The 17,230-nt window shown below is 44.6% G+C and overlaps 1 protein-coding gene and 1 pseudogene across 2 annotated transcripts; both read left to right on the top strand.

Moving 5' to 3' along the window:
- The first annotated feature begins 4,865 nt into the window (after positions 1-4,865).
- Positions 4,866-7,433, top strand: LOC119733328. 2 transcript variants are annotated; one of them, XR_005271780.1, is made up of 2 exons: positions 4,866-5,162; positions 6,861-7,433. XR_005271780.1 is itself a non-coding variant. In XM_038206918.1 (2 exons), exons 1-2 carry the CDS (start codon positions 5,088-5,090, stop codon positions 7,237-7,239), a joined length of 450 nt encoding a protein of 149 aa, XP_038062846.1. In that variant the 5' UTR covers positions 4,866-5,087; the 3' UTR covers positions 7,240-7,433. The 2 variants fall into 2 exon arrangements, 1 of the variants encoding a protein (XP_038062846.1); XM_038206918.1 differs by having other exon boundaries at positions 4,866-5,158.
- A 1,220-nt stretch (positions 7,434-8,653) lies between these two features.
- On the top strand, positions 8,654-12,993 carry LOC119733120 (annotated as a pseudogene).
- Positions 12,994-17,230: the final 4,237 nt, after the last annotated feature.

The following is a 17,230-nucleotide window of genomic DNA, read 5'->3' as shown; positions in this document are numbered from 1 at the left end:
GACTAGAGACCCGATTAAAATCAACGGTGTCTGGGTTGGCGGTGGGGACATGGGCCCTATGAATTGGAGAGAGCGGATCCCCAATCTGCAGTCCACTTTGGACATGTCGAAAAGGGGGATGCTCTCTCTTTTAGGCAAGGTGTTGCTGGTCAACACCTTGATTTTAACTCCGTTGTGTTTTTTTTGGCCCCGGTGTACCCTCTACCGGTTTCGGTAGAGAGGGTTATTAACCGGGCCATTTTTTCGTTTATTTGGTCTGGCAAGACTGAACTTGTCAAAAGGTCAGTCCTTGTCCAGACTTTAGCTAATGGTGGCCTTGGGGTCACCAATATTCGTCACAAATGTGACGCTTTCTTTGCCAGTGGGTTTGGGGTTTTGTTGAGTGACATGGTCCTCCTTGGAGATTTTTTTTCTCTGTACTGGGCGGCCTCGTCACTCCTTGGGGTTCTCCCCCGCAACATCTGGAGGAATGATAACCCACACGCCCTGCAACCCACTGGGTTTTATCGTCATTTTTGCAACTGGTCTTGCTTATTTCTACCATTACGCCGGACATCGACTGGGGGCCCGTAAGGGTCCGGCAACTTTACGACCTGTTGTCGAGCCGGGAGCCTACCTAGCATCTGGCAATTAATGTGGTTGATTTTAAGCATGTTTTAAAACTGTGTCACTCCTCCAATTTGAGTAACCGCTTGCGGGATTTGAATTGGAGGGTGGCACGGGGGGCGTTAAAAACCTCCCAACGTTAGGCCATTGGGGCATTGGTGATGGCAGGTGTCCTCGGGTCGGCTGTGCCGCTCCTGAGTCACTTAGCCACGTTTTTTGGGACTGCCTTTTGTTAACATTTTGTGGGCCTGGGTCGAGCACATTGGTTGCAAAGCCCTGGTCCGTTATTTTTCCCTAACCCGTTCCTGCGTTTTGTATGGGTCAGGGCTAGAGACCAGCCAGACTCTCTTCTGGTCTGGTGTTTGATTAGCACGGTGAAGTGGTTGGTTTGGTGTTCGCACTGTGAGACATTGTATGATGGCTCACGGTCGGATGCCGACCACGTGCTTCACCGTGTCAAGGCTGTGGTCAACGCAACGCAGTGTAACGAAGAGACAGCCGCGGCTGAATCTCAGCCGGCCCGCCCAACCACCATGATGTTCCCACCGCCTGCAGAAGGAGTGCACAGCCCCTGTGATGACATCCCAGCCATACCCGAGACGCCGCCACGTAAGAAAACCAAGAACAAGCCCAACGTCACCCCAGCAGAAAAACCGCCTGGCTTCTGGGACGAGGCGGTGAGGAGCAAGCAAGTTCCCCTAGCGGCCCGCCCGATGGTCAGGGCGACCTCCCACAGCATGAGTCGTTCACCCAGCCGACAAGCGCAACCCGCAAAGAGCCGCAGCACTGAGCCCGAACACCGGAGAACCAAAAAAACAGGTCCCCGCCCGGCAACTGAAACAGCCCCGCTCACGCTGCCTAGCCAGCGCTCCGTGCGGACAATGAATCAGCCCCCCGTCGAGCCGCAAAACCAGTCCCATGCACGGACACCGAAGAGGCCCCCCGTCGAGCTACCAAGCCGGTCCCACGCGCGGACACCGAGACGGCCCCCTGTCGTACCACCAAGCCAGCCCCGGTCCCCCGCACGGACGCGACAGTAGCCCCCCGCCGAGTCGCCAAACCAGTCGCCACGAAACAAGCCCAGCCACCCGCTCAAAGAGCGCCGAAGGGAAAACGTTCTTCCCCGGTTAAGGCCACGGAGGGAAACGCGGCAGCCGGGATAACCGTGGACTATGGCGAACAGCTAGTTTTCACCACCGAGGAGGCATCGAAACGACGGGTGAGGGAATGGGCAGCAGCTGTAACAACGCCCAACCCATTCGACGGACTAGAGGACGAGTTAGCCCGGGAGGCGGAGGAGGTTTTCCACGGCGAGGCCGGGGGCTCGGACCCGGACTCGGACTCCGGCGCCTCCACATTCTCGGTCGCCAGCATGGCCAGTGCTGTAAGCAGCAAGCGGGGCTGTTCCCCAGATGAAGAAGATGAACGACGAAGAGTTGAAGACGGAGGGAAGAAATATAAAAAGAACTGAACTGTTTGTTTGTTTTTTGAAACAAGACGAACTTTAGGACTTTGTTTTTTCTTTGAACTCTTTTGGTTATGGACTGGTTATGTGTTACTATAATTTTGCTAGCTTTTAGTATGGTTCATTTCAAATTAGCATCCTTCAATGTTAATGGTTTGAGGAATCAGGTGAAACGCGGTCAAATTTTCGGTTTCTGCAACAGTCGGAATATTGATATTCTGCTGTTGCAGGAAACTCACGTCTCGGGCTTCTCTGAACCCAGAGCGTGGGCCCGGGAATTTGGCGGCGTTGGGTTCTGGTCTTTTGGGTCTACTTCGAGTTGTGGAGCGGCCATCTTGCTGTCTTCACGCCACTTGTGGTGTCCTACGGACTATTTGCGTGACAATAGGGGTAGGCTGCTTTCCCTCACAGTTTCGTTCCCCAACACAAATACAAAAATTCGTATTGTTAATGTCTATGGCCCCAATGATCCGCACGATAGACAAAACTTCTTTCAGTCTGAGTTATGTAACCACACACGGTGAATGAGACATGTTATTTTTGGGGGTGACTTTAATTGTACATGTATTGACAATTTGGTTTTTGATTCTAAAGGGGGGATTTCAAACTATCAAAGCAGCCGGGGAAATAAGAAATTCAGAAAACCGTGCGGGAAAGCGGCCTGCTTGATGTATGGCGGGTTCAAAACCCAAATGAAAAACGATTTACTTGGCACTCCAAAAATAGCCAAAAGGCAACAAGAATCGACCGCCTATACATGTCACGCGAATTGTCCGCGGGTTCACTTGGCGCAATCACTGCATGTCCCCTGTCTGACCACGATTTAATTTCTGTGGTTTTTTCGAACCAAATTCACAACGCTGGCCGGGGTTACTGAAAAATTGAATACTTCTTTTTTGGGAGGGAAGATTTTCAACACTTTGTCAGTTCAGAATGGAACGATTGGGTTACAAGAAAAGGGGAATTTGAAAATTTAGTTGAGTGGTGGGACAGGGGAAAAATCCATCTAAAGAGTGCAGTGGTTGCGTTTTCTGCTGGTGAAGCACGAAAACGTAGCTCTGAACGTAAGGAACTCTTGAGACAAATCGATCTCTTGCAAAATCAAATTGACCACGGAGACTCTGCATGCGTAGAACAATTGCATAACTTAAAAGCCCAATTTCAACTCTGAATAATTTCCGTTTTTCTGTTCCCGATCCAGTTTTTGTTGCAGAGGAGAAAAATTTTCAGCCCAAAACGCGCGACCCAGACTCAAAGCGCATGCAGGGTCTCCGTGATCGTTCTGGTCAACTGCAAATAGACCAAACACACATGACCAGCATTTGTAGAGATTTCTTTGATGATTTATATACGAGAACTAAAATTGACCAGAAAGAGATTGATTTCCACAGGGGTTCCATTGACAGTTCACTGAGCCCCGACGAGCAATTGTTGCTCGAGGGGCCGGTGACTGTCAGCGAGGTGAGGCCGGCGTTGTTTGATATGTCGGCGGGCAAGTCACCTGGTTCGGATGGCTTGACCGCTGAATTCTACCTCACCGTTACCTCCATTCGGAGTCAGGTGAGATTGCATTGTCTGGTATTTGAGGAACGCACTCATTCAAAGAAATAATGCAGTTGGTGCGCATATAAATGCTTCCGTGCCCGTTCAACCGTCAGTGTATTTTTGGTGTTAATCAGGAACACACTCGATCGCACGGACCACTGCGTGGCCAATTCTAGTCACCATGATGGATGACATTTGTACTTTAGAAATGCATGCGAACCCTTCGGGGGATGAATCATTGATAGTTTCTCGTCTTGAAGACGAGCTTTCCGATCTTATTCAGCCAAATCAGGCAAAGCCACCCACGCCAGCGCCAGCTAAGAAGCGTACAAAACGCAAACCAACCGTTAAAGCTGCCATACCTGTTGCTGCTGGTAGTGCGCCTAGTGAGAGTCATACGACTAGCGCGAGTATTAACAAAAATGAGAATTCTGACTTGCGCGAGGTAGTCTTTGCGCTACAACATACAGTCGCAAACCTTTCAGATGCGCTTGCTCGCCAAAAGCAACCAAGCCATGCATTTACTAACGCTAGCGTGGGTAGTGGCGTGACCATAGAATTTGCACTCGAAAGGGGCGAAAACGAATTCATACCTGAAAGGGATGAAATGCAAAGTGAGCGTGCTAACGCCATGCCAGTAGATGTACATGTACCCGAAATGGACACAAATTTCTACTGGGAGGACGAGGTCAATAACATATTTGTGGATCCTCCAAATGAGTCTAAATCAGGCGAAATAGCCGACGACGAGTTGCTTTTAGAGATGGCGGCACTCGTCAATGACGATGAGAAGGAAGGACCTTCCATTAACGAGAATCTGGCAAAAAAACAATCAATTCACTAGCACGGGGAAAATCCACCAAGATAAGCTAGAAGAAAAGCTAAAAGGCTATGATAAACACAAAATTGTCCGAATCTTTGCCTGACAAAGGTAAATCCAGAGATTTGGCCGTTTTTGAAACCCACTACTAGACAAAGAGACGTGAGGTTTCAAAAAATACAAAGCTCTTTTTTTTACATGCATCTATTGCAGTCACAAAGGTCGCGGACCAACTATTGCAGGCACGCAATACAAAGGCTGGCAACAATAGCCTTGATACAGCGGGACTCATTAGAACCCTTATTGCTGCGGCAATAATGGGCAATGGCAACGCGCAACTGAACATTAGAAGACGCGATAGCATAACGCCGGACTTAAGTCCGAAATATGCGCCATTGTGTTCATCTCAGATACATTGCACCTCGACTGTTTGGGGATGATCTTGTGCAATCTTGTAAGTCCATACAGGAAACAAATAAATTGAGTTCAAAAGTATATGGCAAGGAACCTTCGAACTTCCGACGCCGAGGGGCCCCGAACTATCAATATTCTCGCCCAAGCTCGTCCGGCTATCGTTTCGCAACCAGCAACAACGAGCACCCTATTACAGGGGAAATTGGCAGAAAAATCGTCGACCCTATTACAGCCAAGATGGCGCGGGCTCGTCGTCGTATGCCTATGCGGATAAGACTGAAGACCAAGGACAAGGGTCTGCCAAGCAAGTGAGTAAGGACATTAATCTAACTGCTGAAATTCCAATTGCGGGAAGATTGCAACATTTTGTATCAGCTTGGAAAAGTATTACTTCTGATGCTTGGATATTAAATACCATTTCTCACTGACATATTGAGTTTAAGGGAACGCCGCGTCAGTCTTTTTCCCCTAAGACAATATGTTACTCTGATAAAGAGTCACAAATGATTGACGAAGAGGTTCAAACGTTGTACAAGAAGGGGCCATTGTACAGGTCAGCCCATGCAGAGGGCAATTTTTATCGAATATATTCCTTCGTCCTAAAAAGGATGGTTCCATGCGTACAATTATAAACTTAAAAAGGACTCAATAAGTTTGTTGAGTACAATCACTTCAAGATGGAAACATTGGAGTATGCTTTAACGTTGGTTCGAACTGGCAGTTTTCTAGCATCTTTTGATCTGAAAGATGCCTATTTTACAATACCAACGCAATGGCTCAAGAACATCAAAAGTATTTACGTTTTCAATGGCATAACAAACTGTGGCAATTTACTTGCTTGTGTTTCGGGTTAGCTAGTGCTCCCCGTACCTTCACAAAAGTCTTGAAACCAGTTACTGCTACTCTGCGTAACAAAGGCCACATATCTGTCAATTATATTGACGATTCATTACTCATCGGGGATACAGAAGATGAATGTTTAAGGAATGTTGATGAAAGATGCAAAGTTATGAATGTCTTGGGGTTCGTATTAAATGAAAAGAAATCTATGAAGAACCCTACTAAAAAAAATGGATTTTTGGGATTCATGATTAACTCGATGGATATGACCGTACGTTTACCAACCAGAAAGGTTTCCGCCATCATTGACCTCTGTCGATCTTTGAAAAGTCAAACACATCCAACGATACAAATCGTTTCACAAATTATAGGGAAACTTGTTTCATGCTTCCCAGCAGTACCCCTTGGACCACTCTTTTACAGAAATCTTGAAATGGCAAAGGATGAAGCCTTGAAGAAAAATGGAGGTAATTTTCATGCCAAAATGCACATTACTGAAAGTGCTAAACACGAGTTACATTGGTGGACGCTGAATTTGGCTACTTCATACCGTCCCATATTACCTAGAGTTGCCGACATTGAAATCCAAACTGATGAATCATCAAATGGATGGGGAGCATTATGTCCTAGTCTGAATTTAAAAACGAATGGACGATGGACTTCTAACGAAACATCATTTCACATCAATTATCTTGAACTCTTAGCAGTCATGTACGCAATATCCTCATTTGCCGATCATCTTCAAGGCAAAACTGTGTCAGTCTTAATAGACAACACTACGGCTGTGGCGTATATAAACCACATGGGTGGATGCCACTCTAAAGACCTCAATGACTTAGCCAAAAAAACTGTGGCTTTGGTGTTTAGAACAAGGCGTATGGTAAATTGCACGACACATTCCTGACTCAAGTAATACACAAGCAGATTTATTTTGTCAAGATCTTTCAATGATAATCTTGAATGGAAACTAAACCCTAATGTCTTGAAAGACATAATGTCTTTCTGGAGATTCACACCCTTTGTACATCTGTTTGCCTCAAGAAATAACTACCAACTTAAACCCTTTATATCATGGTTACCTGACCCTGAGGCTGAGTCATGTGACGCCATCTCAATATCATGGTCAAATGAATTGATATATTGTTTTCCAACCTTCTCTCTTATCGATAGGGTTCTCCAAAAAGTAGAGCTGGACCTGACAACCGGGGTCCTAATTTTCCCTCAGTGGAAAACACAGCACTGGTTCCCGAGGCTCCTTCGATTACTGATCGCAACTCCATTGGTCATTCCAAAGAGCGACAACCTACTGTACCTACCACATGTAACGGAACAGTCTCGTCATCTCCAAGACCGCCTTGTCATGTGTGCTGGGCTTCTATCAGGAGTTCCCTCGCTTCAAGAGGACTTTCACAAGGAACTATTGACATCATATTCCAGTCTTGGAGACCAGGTACGCAAAAACAATACTGTTGTGCATTATCAAAATGGTTACAATTCTGTAGTAAACAACATGTTCATCCATTTCATGCCTCTGTCAACTCAGCACTAGAATTCCCGTAATGAGGAGTCAGGTAGCTACCCTCCCTCGTTTTCAACATTCATGAATCAAGCCTAGAACTTTGCCCACCCTTGTTGGTGAGCCAGTGTAATGCGATTGCTTTAAACACTGACGGTTGAACGGGCACGGCCCCATTTATATGCGCACCAAGTGCATTCTTTCTTTGAATGAGTGCGTTCCTCAAATACCAGACAAGACAATCTCACCTGACTCCTCATTATGGTAATGGTCGGTAGAATCACAATTAAACTTCGTTACTCTCGTTTAAGTTATAGATTCTACAAGACGTTCTTCAATGATATGGGCCAAGTTACTGTGACATGGTCAATAGTGTGTTTCAAAATGGCAGTCTTAGTCAAAGTCAAAGGTTGGGTCTCGTCACGTTGTTGTACAAGAAATAAAGGTAGTCGGGAAGAGTTAACTAATTGGCGGCCCATATCACTGTTGAACGTCGATTACAAAATCAATGCTAAAATCCTCGCCACCAGAATGCGCAAAATTTTGCCCAGCATCGTCCATGACGATCAGACATGCTCGGTGGCGGGGAGAATCATACTGGACAGTGCACATCTCCTTCGCAACGTTCAGAGTTATGTAGATCAGAAAAACATGTGCGCTGCGTTCGTATCGCTCGACCAGCAAAAAGCCTTTGACAGAGTCGATTGGGGGTATCTTCAGCAGATCCTCGGGACCCTTGGCTTCGGTGAAAATTCAGAAAATGGGTGACAATTTTGTACACTGATATTGAGAGTAGTGTGATTTGCAAAGGGCACATCTCCCGTCCCTTTTCGCTATTCCGGGGGGTTCGACAGGGCTGTCCGCTTTCGCCGCTTCTGTACATCTTTGCCCTTGAGCCCCTAGGGTGCACGATTAGGGCCGACCCCAAAATCAAGGGTGTTAAATTACCGGGGGGCACTGAAGCCAGTGTTTCGATGTATGCTGATGATACCACCCTCATATTGACGGACGATAGATCTATCGTCCGTAGTTTTCCGCTGGTCGAGAGATACGAGCGCGCATCAGGCGCAAAGCTGAACCAGCCGAAAACGAGTGGCGTGTTCCTTGGTCGATGGAAAAACCGACCAAGTGGCCCGGTTGACATTTCTTGGGTAACTTCAGCCAAAATTGTTGGTATTTCTTTTGGTTATGGGAACATTAATAATAACATGTGGGAGGAGAAATTGGGCAAATTGGGAAAGTGCATGAAGGACTGGGAAGATTGTGATTTTTCGATGAAGAGGAGGGTTCAAGTGATTAATACGTTCGTTATTTTGAAAATTTGGTATTTAGCTGAAGTTGCCCCGCCCCCAAAAGAGAAACTTGGAAAAATCAACAGCTTGATTTTCAGTTTCGTTTGGGGGCACAAAACAGAATATGTCAGCCGGGAGACCATGTACCTCCCTCCATGGGGATGGTCGACATCGACAGTAAGATTGCCGCCTTGCAGGGTGTTCACGTCGCCAGTATTCTTTCAAACAAACCTGGTAAGTGGCGGGTTCTTGCGCGCTACTGGTGCGGTCTGTCTCTACGGAGAGTGTAGACCCGTCGTTGGCGCGCGAGAACCTGCCACACTGTGATACCCAACCTGTCTTTTATCGTTCTATTTTGTTCAATTTCCGGAAACACGGAGATTTCGTTGAAGACTGCCGACGGGTTAAACTCAAAGAACACCTTGCAACCATAATCGAGTCCAAAGGATCAGAGCCCCAGGTACAGCGCTCCCACCCCGGTAAAGACTGGGCCACGGCATGGTCTTGAACGCTGTGTAGTATTGTCCAATGCTCATGCTGCACTAAACTTTCGAGTTGTACACAGCGTGCTGCCCACCGGCCACAGACTCCGTAAACAGTCCAAAGACCGGGGTCTGTGTCCACACTGCGCTCGGCTTGAGACGTTAGAGCATGTTTTCGTCGAGTGCGGTGTGGTCAAGCCGGTGGGCCAGTGGCTCGGTCATTACTTGGGCGGGTTAAATAAAACACGCGCGTACGCGCCCGACACGGACACGCTAATCTACTCGTTGTTTCCAAAGCCAAAATCAAAAGCACTGGAGGTTGAGACGGCACGACAGTTAAGTATCTTTCGAAGGACAATTTTGTTTGCAAGAAATGGTGCGAAACATGACATAAAGCCGTCTCAAAAAGTACCTGATTCCTCAGCCGCCTTACCAGTCCATTCTTCGTTTTGACTGATTCAGAGTTTCGTTTCGACAGTTTACCAACAAACTTAGATACCTAGAAAATTGAAGAGAGGTTAATAGCATTGGTGGTGGGTTTGTTTTCCTTTGTCTTGGCAATTCGAGAATTTTGAAGAAACTGTCCCCTTTTGAAGAGAGAATTTTCTTTGAATTTTCAATGTAAAATTTTTGGTCAGAATTCAATTTTATTTGGTGGTGGGTTAAATAGCAAACAGATTTTTCTAAATATTTTGAAATACCGATTCATATCCAAAGTGAGAAGTGTTTTTGTTTTTCTTCAAACTTATGCAAATAAGGTGTTGTAATTTTGATGTGTACCTTTTTTTTTCAATCTGTAAATTTGTTTTTGTAAAATTGTATATATTGATGAAGGTTTTTTTCGCAAGAAATAAACCATTTAAAAACCGTATCTGTTCTTTTCAGGTATTGCCGGACGTTTGTCTCTCGGAGCTGCGAGATTTTCGCCCTTTTTTGCTTTTTCTACCTTTATCGTAAGTTTAGATTAGTGTTATAGACCTAGCTGGTCCCTTTTTCTATTTTATTGGAGTATTTTTAAGCAATATTTTTCAGTGTTTTTTTATTCCATTTTTGTAGTGGGCTGTGTGCACTGGTTGCCACAGCCCAGTGGTCCTTTATTCTCGCCTTTTTGTTGGGGCCGTAGCAGTTGTACGGCCCTATCCTTTTTGCACGGGGTGTGTGCAGTTTTGTTTTTTTCCCCTACCCAGAACACGTAAAAGTCCGTGTGCTGTTGGGTTTTATTGTTCAAGGAGAACGCCATTTTTTTTTCATATAGCCCTTCTAAGCAGGTAGCTTAGGGGTACAGTGTATATTTTTCTTGTTTAGCCCCAGGTTTAGCAGTTTGCTCTTCCTTGGTTTTTCCTTTGATCTAATTAGCAGGTAGCTTTTTCCGGGGGAAATAGAAAGAGCAGATAGCTTCGCTCTTCTCCCTTTGTATATATATTTCTAGTTGGCCGTGCAAGTGGCTTGAATTTTATTTACTGTCAGTCAGCAGTTGTGACTGACGATATTTTGACTTGCTTTTTGATTTTCCCTTTTTCAGGTGTTTACTCTTAACAGAAAGTACCATGGCCGTTAGTGCCTTATATAGAGATAGAGCCATGGAAGTTCAGTTTGAGGAGCAGACGACCCCCAAGTTGCTGTTTTCTAAGCTTCACGACATTGGCGTTAAAGCGAAGGAGCACCTGGCAGCTATCCAGCCATTGCCAGGTAACAAATTTGAGGTAACAAATTTGAGATAGTATACAAGTCATCACTTTTGTGTAAGGAGTTCTATCCTAAAGTAACTACACTAGACAAATGCACCGTCACAAAATTTAATGATGTCATGATCATAACTGTACATTACGTTAGCAAGTCTATTCATGATAGTATAGTACGTAATATTCTAGGTAGGTACAGCCAGGTGATCGCTGGCCGTTTCACCACGTATGGAGACAACCCAACCGTTTTTAATTAACGGTACTAGACAGTATAGGATGTGGATCAACACGCCCATCCCTACTGTTATTCGCATTGGAGATAGGAACGCCCGGATTTCGTATCCAGGCCAGATCCGCACTTGTGCCCGGTGTGGCCAACAGGGCCTTTTTGCAAAGGAATGCAATACTATCAAGTGTTTTAAATGTTTGCAGGTTGGACACATCGCCAACGAGTGTCCCAACAGCACTGTCTGCACTTTCTGCGGGGAGGACGGGCATGGCTTTCAAGCCTGCCCCAAGTCCTTTGCTAACAAAGCACATCATCGTCCACTCCCAATGCAGCAGCACCACCAGCAGCGGAGGAGCGCCCAGCCCCAGAGCCCCCCTACACCGGAACCCTTAGAACCAGACAAAGAACTACCAATAACCCCCTGTTCAAAATGTAAGCGACCCTCTGGCCCATTTCACCCTAGCATTTGTTGCTATGCTTGTAAATCAACCATTCCCTTTGATTCATCCTTTAGAGTGTTGGAGTGTGCCATCTGTAAGGGCATGAATGGCCCTCCCTCCTTCCCTAGTCTGTGACAGGGAGGACTGTAAAAACGTGCAGGCCCCAGAGCAGGACGACGGTTTAAGATTGGCCCGTAAGAAGAAACGGCCAACCAAACGGGCAAGATCAACTCAAGAGGCCCCCTTCTAGCAAAAGGGCCACTCCAACAGCATCTGACATTTTTGGTTCGGATCTAGAGAGCGTGTCATCCATGGACTCCTCCCCTCCAGCGGAGCAGGTTACAACCGTTAACTCTTCCGCCTCTAACTCAGGCAGTTCTTCCTCTTCCTCGTCCTCTGACGCTTCATCTGAGTCCAAGCAAGAGCAGGACTCGACGGACAATGATGAGGCGTCGGGGGTAAACCCTATGAAAATAGGAAAAGTATTAAATTATCTTAGCTCGCTGAAGCTCCCAGGACTCAGCGAGCCTGCAAGATGCAGGGCACCAAGATGCCGTTTTAAATCCCAGACGTGGTCTGGGTTTTCTGGACACAGGTTGAGTGTGCACAAAGACGCTTCACTAACTCAGGTGAAGTGCCCCTGGTGTCCACACTCGGCGTGTGTTCCCACCAGGTGGACCCGGCACATTTCTCGGCAGCACTCAGACAAAGCTCTGCGGAAACAGGCAGTATTCTACAAGAACTACCTGTAAATAACCTTTTTTTTTATTTTTAACGAACTTTCTCCAGGTTTTTATATTTTTTAGCACAATGATCTCCATTTAACTTTAAATGTTAATGGTATGCGTGATTTTAATAAAAGTCAACACATTTTTAATCTTTGTCTAAATTACGATGTATTTTTTTTTACAGGAGTGCCACACTACGTGCCCCTCTGATCTCCAACTTTGGAAAAAGGAGTAGAGAGGGGAAATGTTTGCCAGCTATGGCACATCCTCTTCTTGCGGCACTGTTATTATTTCTATTCCTCGTGCTTCTTTTAAATTGTCCGACGTTAATTTTGATTCTCAGGGCAGAATTGTGAGCTGTTTTTTAAAAGAGTCGGGTGGACGCATAAAACTCATTTCAGTTTATGCGCCAAACGACCCCCCGCATAAAAATAACTTTTTTTAATAACCTTTCGCAGTACCTTTAGGTAACTGCCCATTCATTTTAGCTGGAGATTTCAATTGTGTTTTAATTCTACTCTTGACAGAATAGGTAATTCCTCTGTTATATGCGACATAGGTCACCAGGAACTTAGTTTGGTGTGTGACGAATTTTCTCTCATAGATCCCTGGAGGACCACCTATCCTCAAGATAGATATTTTACCTGGAGAAATGCTTCAAATAATATTTGCAGTCGGCTTGACCGATTCTACATTTCTAATACCTTAAATTCTTCCTCTATTACACATCTGCCTGTTTATTTCTCAGATCATGATGGAGTCGTTTTAAATATTAATCCTTCTCCTCTTCCAGAAAGAGGAAAGAGGTACTGGAAATGTAATACTTCTTCTTTAACTGATCCCCTTTTTCAAACAGATTTTAAGAGAGCATATACAGGGTGGAGAACTAAAAAGAAGGTTTTGACAACGAGTTAGATTGGTGGGAGGAAGTGAAGCTTCGCAGCAAAAAAAAAATGATTATAGCCCATTCTTGCCGTCTTTCAAACAATAGAAAGAAAGACAAAGTTCGTCTTCTTGCTTCCTTGGAACGGGTTACCGCCCTTCTCAACCAAGGGAGCAAAGATAAAAACATTCTTGCCGAGTATAACCAGATTAAGCTTCAACTTGCTGAGTTAGACAATTTTCTAGCTGAAGGAGCGACGGTACGATCTCGCATTTTTCATCTAAATGAAGGAGAGCACCCATCTAGCAATTCTGTTTCGTACCGAATTTAATCACAAGAAAGCTTTATCCATCCCAACAGTTAAACGCCCTGACGGGTCTGTTTCATCTTCACCTTTAGAAATTATTAATATTCATAAAGATTTTTATGCATCTCTTTTTTCAGCAGACGATACTGTTGATAGCTTTCAATCTTTATTTTTAGACCAGATTTCGAGCACTCTTACAGAAGAGAACATTAATAATCTGGAGGTTCCTTTCGATACTAATGAACTTGATGCAGCTTTACGCGGCATGCTAAACGGCAAAAGCCCTGGTAGCGATGGATTACCGAAGGAATTTTATTCCACTTTTTGGGATCTTATTTGTCCTGATCTCCTTATTGTTTTTAACATTTCTTTTGATCTTCATATTTTAGCCAATTCACAAAGGACCGGCATTATCACCTTGTTGGATAAGCCAGGGGACCTTTCTTTGCCTCAAAACAAAATGCCGATTTCATTATTGAATGTAGATTATAAAATTCTTGCCAAAACGCTCTGTAACCGTCTTTCTTCTGTTTTATCCACGATTATTAGTCCTTTTCAGACCTGCGGAGTCAAAGGGAGATCCATACAGGATAACGCCCGACTTCTGCGGGACCTCGTTTTTTTATGCAAAGGAGAGAAATTTAAACACTCTGCTCATGCATCTCGCTGGATCAGCAGAAAGCGTTTGATCGAGTGAATTGGTCATTTCTTTACAAAGTGCTGTACAAATTTGGTTTTGGGCTTAACTTTATTAAGTGGCTGAAAATCTTATATACGGATATTTTTAGCAAAGTTCTTGCTAATGGTTTTCTTTCTAATCTGTTCTCTTTACAGAAAGGTGTTAGACAGGAATGTCCCCCGTCACCTCTTCTCTATGTAGCTTTAATTGAGCCCTTCGCAGCGGCTGTCCGCAACGAAAAGGGAATTCAAGGCATTTTTATTCCAGTAAGTAACGACATGCAGTTTAAAATACTTCAATATGCGGACGATACAACTTGTATCGTTCGAAATGTTCCTTCTCTTCACAGATTATTTAATATTACTAGCATGTTTCAAGGAGCTAGCGGTTCTCGTCTTAATGTAACTAAGTCTAAAGGTTATACTTTAGGCGAATGGAGAGAGCAGCTTAGTAATCTCTTCTGTGGAAAGTTGGAGTAAACGCTTTTTATCGTAAATTGGCAAAGTGTTAGTAATTAATACAGTTCTTTTTTCTTACATTTTGTATATAGCTCCTGTTTATCCGCTGCCAGTCACCGTTGAAAAGAAGATCAACAAGATCATCTTCTCCTTTCTCTGGTCTGGTAAGACGGAACTGGTACGCCGGTCCACTGTTTGTCAGTCTGTTGACAGCGGTGGACTTGGCGTTACCAACATCAGATTTAAAGCTGATGCCCTTTTCATTAAGGGTTTCAGCTGTCTTTGCAGTCCTGTAGCTCCGCCTTGGAGTTTTTTAGCTCTTTTTTTGGTGTTCCTTTTCCCTTCGTAACTTCCTTCCGTCTGGTCTTTTTTTCTAATAGCCTTCCTCACTCTTCGACGGTTCCTCGTATCTATGTCACTTTCTGTAAACTGATTCTTGCTCTTCCTAATGTTTGGACAATCAACTGGAACACCGTCACTGTAAATAACATCTACAACTTGTTTCTAAACCAGGTCACTGTGGCGCTCCCACGCACAGATATACATTGCACTGCTTTGCAGTACTCATTCATAATAAACAGTCATTATCACTTCCTGCGCGATTTAAATTGAAAAGAAAAATACAAAAAAATCACCAATATTTCTAGGGAAAAAAAAGTTGAATTGTTCCCCATATTCAAAATACGAAATCTGACGGTAAAAATAATGTTTCAGTCTGGATTCATAAGATTTAAATCTCAGTTGTAATTGGAATCAATGAGGATGGCTATAAAGTGCTTGTTTCAACAGATCATCCCACAATAAAAACGAGAAATATAAGAAGAGGAGCAATGGTTATTGGACTATGCCTCACTCACTAGAAAGTGAAGAGAGACATGTCCATTAGCATCACACTGCAATCACATTTGCCCTAAACTGATTCTTTACTTAACCCGAAAAGGGCCGGGGGCGGAATCCGCCCCCCTCACTTTTTGGCTGGTCTCGACTCGAGACCAGCCAAAATATCGAGACCAAAGGGGACCGAGACCAAGACCGAGACCACAGCTCCCGAGACCGAGACCGAGACCGGCAAAAAGTGGTCTCGAGACCGAGACCGAGACCGGTCTCGAGACCTACAGCACTGGTGTTCTTAGTGTTGTTTTTCCCCTCCCTTATTTCCACTCATTTCTCTTTCACTTTATTCCCCCTTCTCTTTTCACATAAAATTCGGGTCACCCTTTTCAGGATTGTATTATTTGGTTTTTTTAAATTGGGCTCTATCTTAGTATGTAAAGTGTGAGTCAAGTAACATGTCTGGTCTGCAAAGTTTCCAAGTCGATTATGTAATAATTATTGGCTGCTCGTCTCAGGATATAGCGGGGAACGTAAAAAGGGACCCGTGACATTTTGTCCGCGAATGGGTGTGTGTGTGATTATTGTCTTTATTACAAAACAAACATAAATAGCAACCAGGGAAATCCGTATGTTTGTCACTCGTTTTTTTTTCCCGTGTTTTTTTTGGGGTGCTTTCTAACCACTCGACCAGGGAGCTTACTGACAAACTGAAGTATTTCCCCTCCCCAAAAGTGGGACCCATTGGCAGGGCATGAGAAATACCCAGATGGGAAACGCCGAGGCGCGATGACCGGGAGTGTTGAAGGGCGCCATCTATTGATATGCTTGTCCCGGTACATCGTACGTAAGGTATTTAGTGCCGACGCTCTCGCTCAATAATGGATTGATCCCATTTTTTGGTGTGTGGAATTTTTTCATCAAGATTCTTGGTGAAATATGATCGAGGTGTATGAAAATGCATGGTAGAAATATTTTTAAGAATGTATATGTCTCTGTTAATCTGAGAAAGCCGGAGATTTCTTGCTCATCTCTCTCTCTCCACGGGTTTCGTTGAGTTTGCGGTGGACGCGCACGAGTCCTTTTTTTTTCACACCAGGAAACAAAAAAAGCAAAAAAAATAATAAGAAGAAGAACAATAGCATACAATATTTCTAGGCGAATAATCCCTTTCCGGGCTATTGTTTTAATATTAATCGTTATCGCTTCTCGGCCTTTTGGCTAAAACTGAATGACTTCCAGGAGCTCCGTGTTTTTTTGAAGCGTAGTCATTCTACAGAGCATTTCCCGAGTTTATATTTCTACCAGGGGTTTTGGTCAGTTTATAGACAAAGTCTGTCTACTTTTCGTTTGATTTTTTTTATTGGATTTTTGGTGGATTTGGAGGGGTTTGTGGGTTGTGTTTTCGTAGCTGGCTGAACACACGGTACAGTATTAGCCAGTGTATTCCTTTGTTCAGCTCTTCTTTTGTTCACGCCGGGCAGTGCACGGCCTTTCCTTTCTTCTGATTCAGTTACCCGTGGTTTACGCAACAACAGTCGTGTGCGTAACTCTACGGGGTTTTCTGTTCTGGTTGTTTTTTGTATAGTGTGAAGGTCAAAAGCCTTGCCTTCCACGCCATCTTGTACATATAGGCTCTGTGCATTTTGCACTTGCATAATATAAATTCCTTGTTGATCAGCAATTTGATGACTGTCCTTTTTTTTCTTATTGCAGCAGGGTGGCAGTTGCATCCTGCAGTAATCATATTAGTAACTGGTCGGTGTTTTACCAGGAGTATTCACCGGCCTGTGTATTTGTTTGTTGCTAATTGCAACCGGTGAATTTCTTTTTCTTCGATTTTTGTTTCCTTGTCAGAGATAGGCAAGATGCCATCTCTCCGATATAAAGAGTGCGCCGTCGAGCTGCGGTTCGGTGGCGAAGTTACGCCGAAACACGTTTTTTTTCCTCGGAAGTAAGTAAGCTAGGAATTGCGACCAAGGACCACCTGTCGGCTGTCCAGCCCCTGCCAGG

Source organism: Patiria miniata, unplaced genomic scaffold (genome assembly GCF_015706575.1).
Source record: "Patiria miniata isolate m_02_andy unplaced genomic scaffold, ASM1570657v1 HiC_scaffold_25, whole genome shotgun sequence".
In the NCBI taxonomy this organism is placed as follows: domain Eukaryota; kingdom Metazoa; phylum Echinodermata; class Asteroidea; order Valvatida; family Asterinidae; genus Patiria; species Patiria miniata.
Note: the sequence above shows the minus strand (reverse complement) of the source record. Positions and strands in the feature narration are given on the sequence as shown.